General features: G+C 38.9%; 1 protein-coding gene across 6 annotated transcripts in view; it reads left to right on the forward strand.

The window, feature by feature from the left end:
* LOC124135653 (contactin-associated protein-like 2) overlaps positions 1 to 13,678 on the forward strand; it is a 189,794-nt gene that overhangs the window by 167,875 nt on the left and 8,241 nt on the right. For 4 of the 6 annotated variants that reach the window (XM_046501090.2, XM_046501093.2, XM_046501094.2 and 1 more), the window contains 9 exons: positions 542 to 574; positions 4,557 to 4,701; positions 5,680 to 5,867; positions 6,808 to 6,973; positions 7,398 to 7,622; positions 7,972 to 8,027; positions 9,063 to 9,174; positions 10,546 to 10,655; positions 12,667 to 12,765. In XM_046501090.2, the coding sequence (XP_046357046.2) occupies positions 542 to 574; positions 4,557 to 4,701; positions 5,680 to 5,867; positions 6,808 to 6,973; positions 7,398 to 7,622; positions 7,972 to 8,027; positions 9,063 to 9,174; positions 10,546 to 10,655; positions 12,667 to 12,765 (1,134 nt within the window). The remainder of the gene's footprint in view (positions 1 to 541; positions 575 to 4,556; positions 4,702 to 5,679; positions 5,868 to 6,807; positions 6,974 to 7,397; positions 7,623 to 7,971; positions 8,028 to 9,062; positions 9,175 to 10,545; positions 10,656 to 12,666; positions 12,766 to 13,678) is intronic. The other 2 variants (XM_046501096.2, XM_046501095.2) reach the window with 2 other exon arrangements.

Consider the following 13,678-nt stretch of genomic DNA (forward strand, 5'->3'; position numbering starts at 1 on the left):
ATTTCAAAAAAAGTTGTATATTTTAACACTGCACAAATTGATAACTTAATGGTCAAAATTTCTTGCTGTTTACTAGGTTTACTTTTTTGTGTGTTTGATGAACACCCAAGTCAAACACTCATTGGTGTTTGATCAAAACATAGGAATAAATACTGGGGACAGTTTGGTGAAGTGTGTGATGTATTTGGTGTGGCAGATTGAAAATGCTTCACACTGGCAAGAATTCCAAAGAATGTCCATATTTAGATTTTAGAATATTTAAGAACCAACATCATTCATTTTCATTCATAAACATCAACACATGTTTCCCACCTCTGGTCAAAACCCTTGTACTAAATATTGCTCTTGTTTATACACCCAAATCTGCTCGTTCCTCGTTTGAAAACCCAGAACCTCTCTCTCATTTAAACTCCCAAATCCACTCTCTCCTCGTTTGTACACCCATATAGAATTCCCCTTAATAGACTGCTGGAATATTTCCCCCGTATCTTACCAACATGTTACCCAGTATTTTTTTAACTTTGCTTTGCTAACACAACAGGTGACACCTCTAGACAAATATGGAATTGAAATAGTAAGTACTGATGAGTTATGTCATATATTCATATTGCTATTTGTGCCGACACTGCTGTCAACAAGGGGTCCACGTTTGCTTGTTCATGAATGCAATATGGTCGCTTCTCGGAGGTGGGTTCTTTATGGGCTGACGAACCCACAATGTCTTCAAAGATGACACATCTGCTTGTTCAATTTTATCTATCCCGAAATGTTGCCCCACTTCTAATCTTAACTCCGTACAAATCCTGCTTTTTTATCTTACCTTCAGCTGTTCTAAGCAGTTACTGAAATCTGTTGGAGGAAAATAATATTATTGACTTTTTCCATTATTTGTTGCTAAATTTTAAGATTTATTAAACTGAAATTTAGGATCTAAATTGATTTATTATTTATTATGTCATCATTTACCACAAATTCAAAAATATTTCATCTATTATTTCAAGGAATATGAATCATCAGTTCAAGATGATTTGAAAGTCAGATTTTTAAATTTCACCTCGCCAAAGGACACGTTCATGTGGGGCTGATAGTTTTGTGCCTTGTGGTTTTTTTTAGGGTTATGAGCAAAAGTGTTAACTATGAGTCAATGTATGCAGTGCACAATGTAGCTGTGTGTGTACACGCCCCTTCGTCCCTCACTGATGTCTTTACCCAAAATTCTTGCTGTCTTCGCTTACCTCCCCTGCACAACACACTCTCCCTGCTGCCACGGTCAGAGATGTCTAGTGCTGCTCTCTGTCACAGATACTTGTGAATGTTCAAATGAATAATCAAATAAATAGTCAGGACCAGTGATATGATTCCACAAACTGGAAAGGCTAGATGTAGAATTAAATGTTTCTCCGACAAGTAAGAAATTGTGCTCACCTAAACCTAAGTTTGAGTGAGTTTATGTTGTGTGTTTTGTGACCATCCATCCACTTGTAATCGTTATCATTTTCATCATCATCTCTGAAAAGCCCTGTAAAAATGAAACGTATGATCCCAGCAATGATGTCACTTCAGAATTTTTATCTGACTTTAAAATGGCCACCATGGCAGCCATCTTGACAATTATATCCTTTTGGTGCATTACATTTTTGCCTGTGTCGTTGTTATGAAGTAAGTTCTTTGATGTGGCATGTTTTGATTTGTTACCCTGCTATGGCCCATCAGTAACAAATATCCATGTTGTTTTGTTCTTTTCACTCTCCTGTTATCTTCTAGAGATTTTGTGTTGGAAACATTTTATAAAAATTCAGATGAGCTAGAGAGCCTTGTGGCTGTACTCCTTTTCAAAATTGCGCAAAATGTCGAAATATTTTTATAGTTACTGATCAGGAAAAAATTAAATGAGGAATTAATCTATCTGGTATAATATGTAAATTCAGCAACTACCTATGTGGCAAAAATTACTAAATATACCCCTTCTCCAGATAATATATTTCAGAAATAACTAAACAGATACTAAAATTCATTGAAAAATTTGAAAGCCTTTTTTTTTGTACCATTATGACGAAAAAGGTGGCACAGTCTTTAAATGGTATGCTGATGCCTGAGAAACACTTTTTGTGGTCTAATTAACTATATCTAAACCCAAAGTGTCAGACAGAACAACAGCACACATACTTTTCCTGTTGTTGTTTGAACAACATTTTATCTTTTGATAAAAAACAAGCCTATGTCCAGTTATATCTGATTCAATAATTCATACTGAAATGTAAACTAATCTTCCATGGCAGTTAAGAAACAATGGTTGCACCAATCTGTAATAATCTGTAGAGTAAGATATTCTTTAATGAGTATTCATCACAAACTATTGAGCAACATGCATCCCCAGCTACTCATCCTAGTTTATCATGTAGACAGTAGTTTAGTTAAGTGCTTCAGCCTTATCACGAGTATTAACACTTCTGACAGTGTTCTGGTGCTTTCTATCTTATATCAATGGGACAAAATTGAAATTTTTGCGTAAATATTTTGCATGTTTGTAATAGGTTTTTATCGCTTTGTAATACGTAACAGTCAGACTCCTGAAGGGGAAATAATTCCATGTTGTATTAATATTCAAAAGTTGGTTTATATATGGCAGAAAACAGGTACTGTTATGTATATACAAAGTCAAGTTAATTTTGTTGAAACCTTAAGTTAGAAATCAACTCATTTGCAGCACATAGATTATAAAGAAAGCATTCGGACACTGTGTAATCCATGAACAATTGTGATAGGGCATAGTACTTTGAATTGCTGTGCCATCTTGTATGAGGTTGAATCTGATTGGGCAATAGTGCATCTCTGCTGCAGATCTGACTGGCTGAGCTTCTTTACTAATAACCAGTGTATGAGATGTAGGCATACAAGGGATCAAATACCCCTTCACCCTGAAGATGTTTCCATGGTGATTGTGGGCCCTGTTCCCTGTGCTATGGTCCACTATGACAGTCGATGGTTGCTCTATAGGATGGTGTGGGTGACACCCAACATCCTGGATTGTTCATGCTGGCAACTTGGGATCCATCTTGGTTTTTACAAGGTGCTGTGAGGTAGCTGTAATATTGCTGACTCCAGCATAAAATAACTCATATTCACTGATCATCACGTTGCGTCCCACTATAAGCTGGGAGTTTGGTAGCCCATTGGGTAAGTGTTCGCTCATGTTGAAGTCCTGGGTTTGATTCCCAGTACAATGTGTTAAGTTAAGCCCATGGAATCCCCTACTTGATATGGCGGAACACTGCTAAAACGGAGCAAAAACTACCTACTCACGCTACCAGCTTATGTTATAGTCTCATGTGGGGAATAATTTCGGGATCTGGTGGCGTAGTGGTGTGTTCATCATAGCAATTTTCAGTGGTTAGGCTGTGTGTATGTAGATTTGGTGGAGGTTTTTCTGTAGACAGATTCGTTGGCTGTTTGGGTCAGTGTCCCGTCACAGTGTCAGTACCCAGGTCCTGTGCACTGAACCAATGAAACCTACTGGCTCTGTAGCTCTGACCATAGGGCTGTAGTCACAGTTAAACACAGTTGGGTATCCTCCCAAATCAGTTTACAAAAGCGTTTTTTGACATTATGTAGATAAGCCATTTCTGCAAATAATGTGATGACATCAGTTTCAGACGAATTCTGCAGTAAATTAACATTATTCTGCGCATTCACACGAACATCTGTGGCTAAAATGACAAAGTTCAGTGGTAAATACTGTACTAAAATCAACCATTTCCCCCTAGAGTATTTATGCAAACTCATTTTTTTTCTTAAAGATCTCTTGCATTTAGACATTTCAAGATATAAAAGTTTCAAAATAGATGTGTATAATGTATTATATTTATTTATGTTTAGAGTAAACTTACTTAATATTATTTATGTGGTCCCAATACCACAAGAGCATTTAAAAGTGAGAATGATATATTTCAAATTTTGTTTGTTTGTAGGATTCATATTTTGTATGTTGGAATCACATGTTAAATATTTGGGCATTTTCTGAAAATCTTTCTGCACTTGGGAATCGCAGAATTTGTCTGGGACTGACATATTGTCTATGTTGAAACATAGGACTTATAGATTGCTGAGATTGTTTGTGGAAGCAAGTGCGCTACAGAGCCCGTATGTCTCAAGAAATAGGATGTTATCTATGCAACTGGGTACATGACAGTGATGCTGGGACTGACTTCAAACATGGACAATTCTTTTGTAGCGGTGGCTGGTTCAATAGGATGGTTTTGGTTTTGTGTTTGTTTATTTTCATTATTAATTTCTTAGAGTTGGTGGAGTTATTGAGGTATTTTGTATTTTTATCTTACAAATACATTTATGAATAATATTTGAGATACGGCAATTCATACATATTATTAAAAAACGCCAAAAAACAGAATCTGTTTTTACAATATTTTCTTCTTAAATCTTTCTTTATTGTTCTGTAAGTTCATTTCACTAATACGTTTTCTGAGTGTTTAAGTTTTGGCCACTCTCAGAATAATGAAAAGTGCAATCAAGGCATTAAATGGTACTTTTTATTTCAGATTGATGGCGAGAGAAATGCTAAGTTTGATTTCCCAGACTTCAATTTGGATAAAATCGACACAATTTACATAGGAGGAGTAGTCGACGCTGGAGACCTGTCACCTGTCAGTAACAGACTTGTCAATTTCACCGGCACCATCTCAAGTAAGAGATTCCACATGACCAATATCCATGGCGCCTTGTCATGTACACTTGGGTCCAAGCCCTGTAGCATAGTGTATCGGACTGTCTTCGAGCGTTAAACTACCCCCTATTTTAGCTGGTTGAGTAAAACAGGTCGTCTCGTGGTTGACAGCTGCAATGATTATTAGGATCAGTCTTGCATGGATGCTACTTTGGTGGCGCCACCTGGAGGAATGACCCTTCAGTCATCATTATATTTTTCTTCAATCATTTTAATTTAAGAAATAAAAGATGAGTGGGAGTTGTTTATCATACCATTAAACACTGTAGGGAGAATAAACCATGAGGGGCGCAGCATATTTTCACAATCCTCATGTCGATTGTCTGTACCTTTTCTCCTAAAACTATTAGTCATATCTCTCCCTCTTTTGTATGCTATCATTTGGCCACTGCATTTATCTGCATAGCCCAGCTACATCTTTGGGGAACAATGTATTAGACACTTCCCTAAAGTAAATAACGTATAGCGCATATTCAAATCTCCAGAAATGACATCATGATAGAACAATGTTTGATCATGAAATAAACCATGCCTGGCTCTTCATTGTTCTTTGCAAATTGTCCCGTAGCTATCTTTTTTGTGTGTATACAACTCATTTTGACTCTTTGCAAGTGTTATTATTCAATTCTCCATGCTTTTTGCAACTTAAGGCAGGGGATTCCGGGTTAGCATTGGTCCACAGCAACCTACACTTGTCATAAGAGGTGATCAAATAGACCAGGTGATCAAGGATGGTGACATAGTTGATAGCGTGTCATGGTACCTCATAATAGTTGCTTATAATATCGATCACTTGATTGTCTGGTGCAGACTGTATTATTTACAGGCCACAATCATACGGCTGGGATATTGCTGAGTGCGGCATTAAACAAAAATGTTTATATATTTTCTTATTCTCATTGGTAAAAGAAACCAAGCCTGATTGTCCCTTGTTGCAGATGTGGTGTTCAAGCCAAGGTTTGATGGAGCTGAGAAGGTGGTTCCCCTGAAGGCAATGCTGAACCCCCAGGACGGGGGCGTGACGGTGCTGGGGGACCCAGTACAGCAGTGCTCCATGTCCCGCCTCTCCCAGGTCTACGTCACCCCCACCCCAGCCATCACTCAGGCGACCGTTGAGCCATATGAGGTACTGTTGCAGCAAGAGCAATCACCCTGCATTATCTTGAGGGGAATCACATTAACACATGTTGACTTTTCCATGGCAACTTACAAAATCAGAGGTCAGGTGACTTAGTTGACAGCATGTGTCAACCTACCCCAACAACATCGATAATTGCTCATAATATCAATCACTGGATTGTCTGGTCCAGACTTGATTATTTACAGGCCACTGTCATATAGCTGGAATATTGCTGAGTGTGGCATTAAACAACAAACATACACACGCCCACCATCACTAAAGCTACAGTCATGCCATATGAGGTACTGTAATTGCAGGAACAGTTACCCTGGATCAGTCTTGAGGGAAACCCATTTATGTAGACTACTCCACTTTTGATAGGGATAATCAGATATACTGAAATGTACACTTGACATGTGAGAATCGGTTTTGTGTATCATGGAAAGATAAACAAATATCAAAAGTTGATATCGACACAAAGTAAAGTAAATTAGGTCCCCAGAACACCATCAGGGTGTTTGGGTAGCCTAGTGGTTTAAGCATTTGCTCGTCACGTCGTAGACCCAGGTTCGATTCCCCACGTGAGTAGAATGTGTGAAGCCCATTTTTAGTGTCCCCCGCCGTGATATTGCTGGAAAAATGCTTAAAGCAGCGTAAAACCATACTCACTCACTCCTGAACCCCATTTTTACCACCCCTTTGGGAACCTGAGGAAGAATGGGTCCCCAGTACCCCATGCTTGTCACAAGAGCTGACTTAGTGAAGGAGGTGGCTATATTAATGTGTGATGTGTCATGCTGTCTTCCCTGGTTTGTCTGGGTCAAATGGAATTTTGTGCAGGCTGCCATGATTGCTGTGTCATTGCTGACTGAAATTAAGCAACAGTCCCCCTCCTGTGACCTCCTGACAGAACTAGACCGTGTTAACTGTTTGTGACATGTTGCAGACCCTCACTATGCCTCCATGGGATGTGGGGAGAGCAAGCATGGACATTATCGGCAGGCGCCCTGGCGTCACTACAAAGCCAGTGACAACTACAACAACATCTCCACCCCTCACCAACCTCACTGCGCCAGTCATACAGGGGGGCATGGCAGACGATCTCACAGTTGGTAAGATGTCTACAAGGACTTGTCCACCTGGTTTTCAAGGAGATTTTAGATAGTAAATACTCCATGCTAAAAGTTTTAAACAGCCTATGACATGACAAGGTTTAGAACAACCTGTGCCCAAAGCAATCTTTGTATTACGACTGTTTCACATATGTTAAAGTATTGGAGTTACGATCTTCTAAATGCTAAGATTGTAGGACATGCCCTTGACCATACATTTGTTACAGTACCTCATGAAGTAGATAGATTTAGTTATTTAAGTATTGTCAAAAGAACCTGCAAATATATTCTGTGTCAGATGTTTCCTGTTTTGCATGATAGGAAATTCAGTCAGAATTTATGATATCAACATTCATCAAAACATTATGTGTTGAACATGTGATAAAGAATTTCAATAAAATTATTGACCATGCTCCGTTCTAAGCTGTTGCAGTGTCCATCATCGCGGCCCTCCTCATCGTGGCAGTCATCATCGCCTTCCTGCTGTGCCGCCAAAGGAAGCGACAGGAGTACGACATCAAGAAGGAGCATGATTTTGAGATGAAACAACCCTTGAATCACAACCACTTCACTCAGAGTCCCGTCCCTGCAGACCATCTGGCCAAACTGGACGAGTTCAGTATGGTGTCGGCCACGCTCGGGCCAAGACGTATGTAGCTGCTTTGTGGAAATCTTTACCGTATTGTTAGACTTAGAGAAAATGTTCTATATGTACAATGAACCCATATTAACAGATAAACAATTTATGGGTATGGAGTTATCTCCCCTTGAATATATTTAAACATTCCCAGTGGTAAACCCATGATTGTTGGTGTGAATCCCGGTTTGCCACGATTATGTTTCTATGATTGACAGCACAATACCAGTGCTCATGGGTTTCACTTAAGTGGTAAACGTCTGAGACCTGCATCCCTTCGGGCTTTCCTCCCACATTCGGCTGACACTCCATGATATTACTTGAATTCCCATCTCACGCACTCACTCTTCTCTCATTCCAGCTGCTAAACGTGTACCACCTCCAGAAGTTCCCAACCGGTTCAGCCAGGGCAGTTTTGTAAGTATGGCAGTGCATCATGTTCCCCATCGCTAACTTCTGTTTGTTAAGAAGGTTCAACTAACTGTTTTCCTGTTCTGAAAGACATCTTACGGTTCCGTTTATCCCTAATATTCCCAACTGTTGGCATGTTGCTTGAAGTTGATTCTGACTTTTATCAATATTTGTTAAAAATATTTACGTCTTCCTCTGTGGACTGAGTTCAATTCCATATCCTTTGACTCATGGGTTTGTGAGAAACAAATATCTGTTCTGACTTAATGAATGTCAGATTTACCTGATTGCAAATTTGAAGGATCCGCCGAATGGTGGGTGGCAGAAGTTTGGGGTCATGAGTTGATTGTGTTACTGGCAATCTGCTTGTCACAAGTTGATCGTGGTACTGGCAATCTGCTTGTCATGAGTTGATTGTGGTACTGGCAATCTGCTTGTCATGAGTTGATTGTGGTACTGGCAATCTGCTTGCCACAAGTTGAGCATAGTACTGGCAATCTGCTTGTCACAAGATGAGCATGGTACTGGCAATCTGCTTGTCACAAGATGAGCATGGTACTGGCAATCTTCTTGTCACAAGATGAGCATGGTACCGGCAATCTGCTTGTCACAAGTTGACCATGGTACTGGCAGTCTGCTTGCCACAAGTTGAGCATAGTACTGGCAATCTGCTTGTCACAAGATGAGCATGGTACTGGCAATCTGCTTGTCATGAGTTGATTGTGGTACTGGCAATATGCTTGCCACAAGTTGAGCATAGTACTGGCAATCTGCTTGTCACAAGATGAGCATGGTACTGGCAATCTGCTTGTCACAAGATGAGCATGGTACTGGCAATCTGCTTGTCATGAGTTGATCGTGGTACTGGCAATCTGCTTGCCACAAGTTGAGCATAGTACTGGCAATCTGCTTGCCACAAGTTGAGCATAGTACTGGCAATCTGCTTGCCAGAGTTAGTTGAGGGCTGCCAATCTGCCTGTCCCCTGCGTTTCCCTCTCCCCTCCTTGCATGTCTTTATGTAATCCCCATCCTCTTTCTCAGCCTCTTATGGACGAGGAATTTCCCAACGTCATCTACAACCGCAAGAAGAAACGTCCGGCATCATCCATCTCCGAGGTCCTGGAGGAGATGGAGAGGAGACAAAAGGCTAAAGGTATATCAGTGGTGTGGTGGTGGAGGTCTGAATGTCATCACACCGCCTGCATACAGTCAATCTGTGACACTTGTATTCAGTCTAGTATTCTCTCAACATGGTAGATCTTTCGTGAATGTTATCAATACTCCACTTTGATATCAAATAATTTACTTCGCTCGTATAGTTTTTAGAATATTAGGTTTCTGCATATCCTTCACTGATTGTTTTTCTCAAAGAAAAATATCTGATGAATGTATCTCCTATTTAGTTAGTATGTAGTGAGATAAACTGTTCAAGCAGCAGCATTAAACTCAACTAACTCACTCACTCACTCATCTTTTGTTTTACTCTGTATGTAACCATGGTAACCTCACCACTTAATGATTTAGAACCTAATTCACCAGTTTTAAGTTCACGCACGTTCCTTGTCATGGTGCATCTTGGGAAAGGATCATTGTTCACGACAATTCGTAACCTTCATCAACACTCAGGAATTTGTCTGCAGTACTCCCACCATGCTTGTTCTGAGATGAGATTGGACCGATTCAGCCACTGGTTGTCTGTAATATCATGCACATTCAATTTAACGGCACTGCTCACCATGCATTGTGTGTGACGTACTGGCTGTGTCAGTCATGGTATGTGATCCTACACTAAAGTAGCCTGGTTTGCTGTGCAGAGTTGTGCCCCTTAGGCCTGCTAGAAATTATGATCGTAGGTTCGAATTCCAGATTTGTCCTGATTCACCAAAGTGGTAAATATCTAAGACCTGCATCATTTCAATTGGAATTTTAACTGATTGTAGTATATTTGATTTTGCTGAACCTTTAATATTCAAATGGTAAGTATGAGAAACAACAGAAGCAAACACCCAGAGCCAAAGTAATCTTACTGAAGTCCAGGTAAATTCTGCCTGACTCAGACCCAAGTATTTGTATCTAGGTAGGCACGGGTGGCCCAGTTGTCTAAGGCACTGCAATTAGCTGTGCAGAGTTGCGTCCCTTGGGCATGCAGGAAACTGCATCACTTCAGGCTTTCCGCCCATATTTGGCTGATACGCTGTGATATCACTGGAATACTGTTCAAACAGTGTTAAATCCAACTCACTCACTCACCCAAGTACATGATAATATCCTGAGAGACTTTAAATGACACCATGTCCTCTGATTGTGGATTCAGTTTTGAAATAGTGTCAAGCCCAACCCACCAGTTAAAGCAGATGAGACATATCAGAAACAAATACAATCAAACATTCAGTACCAAACTCATCTTTTTGAGCAGTTAGGTCCTCTAGATCCGCCATGGACCCGTTGTGGATGTGAATCCTCATGGACATCCTGCCCTGCAACCTTGATGCCATATTAATCATTGCTTTGTTGACATTTGTAGACCAGGGATTGGATCCAGACGCAGAATCCCCGGTCAAATTGGAAAACCGTAACCATGGCGAAGGGGAACTAGACTGGGACCCCACCGCTGATACGACCCCACTGACCTGTGTAAGTATACCTCCCCAAGCAGGTAATGTCAAGGTCGTCTCCCTGCTTCCGTGCATTGTAGTGGTAGATGTGACACTTGTAGTAGTCTGTCCTGAACTTCTCAATGCAGTCAGGTTCAATGTCTGAAGCTTATCCACAAACATTAATCTGGAACAGAGAATTGTCATTTTTGAATGTGTGTTATTGGTGACTTATCATAAAACTTTGAATTTCTTTCCACTTATTTATCTAACAATACTAATTCAGTAAATTGAAGTTATGAAAAATACCAAAAATACCATCATTAAAAATTTAACTGCACAATTAAGCTAAGCTTTAAGCTGGTTTTCTGAATCTTTTATCTGACCTCTGATCTGTGAGTGAACTTGACCTTTTTAAAAAAACAAAAAGGTGGATGAAGGACACCTTTGATCATCCATTTCTGTTGGCTCTTTGACTCCTCTTTCTAACCATATAAGTTCCCATGTATTAACCGTATGGCTCTATCACTAACATCTCACGTTTCATTATTTCACCGTCACAAAATAAACTCACCTTGAAATACCTTCAAATATAGCAATGAGATTTTCTACATCTTTTAATGTCAGATGTATCTTATTTGTAAAACAGTATTTTGTGAATCAGTGCAGTTTAGCTGTTGTAAAGATAGGCCTTAGAATGTCTAGTCTTGAATAATTGTTAAGCTTTCAATATAATTTACAACGCTTTCGTGACTCCGATATTTCAGCATGTTTACATCTTTGCTGTCTTAGATGTGCAGCTATTGGAATACATGGAAGAAAATACCTTTTGCTTCAGTGAACGCTTATTGCAGAAAACAACTTCTCTGTCTTAATTTGCTGCTTAATAATGGGTTGAATTCTAATTTTTACAACAAAGTTTTTCATTTGATGCAACCACTGCATATATTTCTTATTGAAGCTCATATTTCATTATGTATGGCATTAATTCACTGCTTCAATTGTATATGCAATCAACTACAGATGTTGGACAAAAGTAATACTGAATTATCTGTTGCTACAAATTAATCCACTGTAATGACAATCAATTTAATGTTTATATGTCAAGCAGATTTCACCATTTGTAAGAGGATAATGGGATATGAAAAGTATTTAAGGGTGCCAACTCCCTCCCTGTGGGCATTTCTCTCTCAATCACACACACTCACTCACTTACACACTCACACACACTCACTCTCTCACACACTCTCTCACACACACACTCACACTCATACATTCACACACTCACTCACACACTCACACTCATACATTCATATATGTAGCAGATAAGCATTTCACGGCATTCAGCAATATGGCATACGGAATACCACAAACAGGGCTCGACCAAAAGGGGTTGGCACACTCATGTTAGATTTCAAATTCCTCCGGAGTTGGCTGCCATTCCCAGTGCGTTTTTTAGTTTAAAAATCTATTTTAAGATGTGTTCTTTTTGTCATATATTTATACTGTTTTCTGAACAATTTTCACTGTGTTAAACATTAGGATTATGGTATTTTTTAACTCTCCCCACAAACCTGCCATAACTTGTGCTGTAATATGAAACATTGAGGTCAGACAAAAAAAATTTTAGAATTTTTTATATCCTGTTGAAAGTAATAGAAAAAGAAAGGAATACTTTGTCCAATAACTGTGGTTATATTATGGTAATATGGATTGAGGATTAAACAATTATTTATCATCAATGCTCGGAGAAGATTCAAATATGAAATTATTATTTTTTCAAAATTTATAAAAAAAACATATTAACATGTTTATAACATTGCAAAAACATCCTTTTCAAGGTTATGTTATCTTGCACATTAAAAAAACTTTCAAATTTGAATAAAGCATGTTTGGAGTAACAGCATTGATGGTTATGTGGTTACTATGGTTACAGGGCACGTGCATCACAGTTTGTGCAGGCTAACTCTGTCACTGCAGTATCTTGCTGTGCATGTCATGACAATTGTGCATGTGTTAATCTATGTTTTGTTAACTTTGTTTCCTTATAGGGAGATATTACGTTTTTCAACTCCCCCCTTTTGTTGAGCATACCTGATGAAAATGAGGAGCTGCAGGAAAGTAGTACCTCCCCCAGTAGTTGCGCAGAGGTTTGTATGAACATAATCCATAACAGAAGAGTGTTTTGTCCAAATAACCGTTAAACAAATTGGGAACAGACCCCATCATGTTCTCAATAAGGGGAGACAACTCTACAAAGGGGAGACAACTTACATTGTTGTGTGAAGATTTTATTATTTTGTTTCAGGTAAAACATTTTAATGTATGTTTATTATTTATACCTTGTAATTTACAATTATTCCCAAATAGCCTACATGATATCCCATCCTGTGTACAGTAGAATTCTCATCATCATCCAAACATGTGGCTTTTTTTTTTCTCCAAAATTCTGTTTTGCATAATAAATGGAGTACCGTAAGAGTGACAGTTTCTTTGTGAAATTGTCCAGGGCTGACATGAAATAGTGAAAGAAAAATTCAATAAAAGTAAATATTGAACTCTCATTTTCTTGGACATGTATCAAGTCTAATGAGGAAGAGTGATTAGAATCCCACTGTACCAACAACAGATGTTTAACTGTCCCTTCAATATCCATCCCATATGCTAGTCCAGCTCTCTATCTAGAAGTTGTGAATCACATAAGATTTGCACTTTCTGTTCTTGTCAACTCTTTGAGGATTGTTTGGTGAATGTTGTTACATGCCGCAGTCAGCAATAATACAGCTTACACTGTGAGAAGGAAACATCACTCAACATTGACTCCACAGCTTCTGATGTCACGTTCACACATGTAGATAGGTTTATTGATTGACAGTATTGTATGTGGCTGTTATCCTTGCCAAGCTGTATGGTCAGAACTTGTCTTTTGCATATTGTTTCTCGCCTTTGCATGTTTCATTTACTGCACAATCCATGATAAAGAGAATTTTGCTGATCTTAATTTTTTGTTTAGCTTTATGTGTATTTAGATTTTAAAAAATATTAAAAAAGAAACTTTATTAA

Source organism: Haliotis rufescens, unplaced genomic scaffold (genome assembly GCF_023055435.1).
Source record: "Haliotis rufescens isolate VD_foot unplaced genomic scaffold, xgHalRufe1.0.p SCAF_2, whole genome shotgun sequence".
Taxonomy (NCBI): Eukaryota; Metazoa; Mollusca; class Gastropoda; order Lepetellida; family Haliotidae; genus Haliotis; species Haliotis rufescens.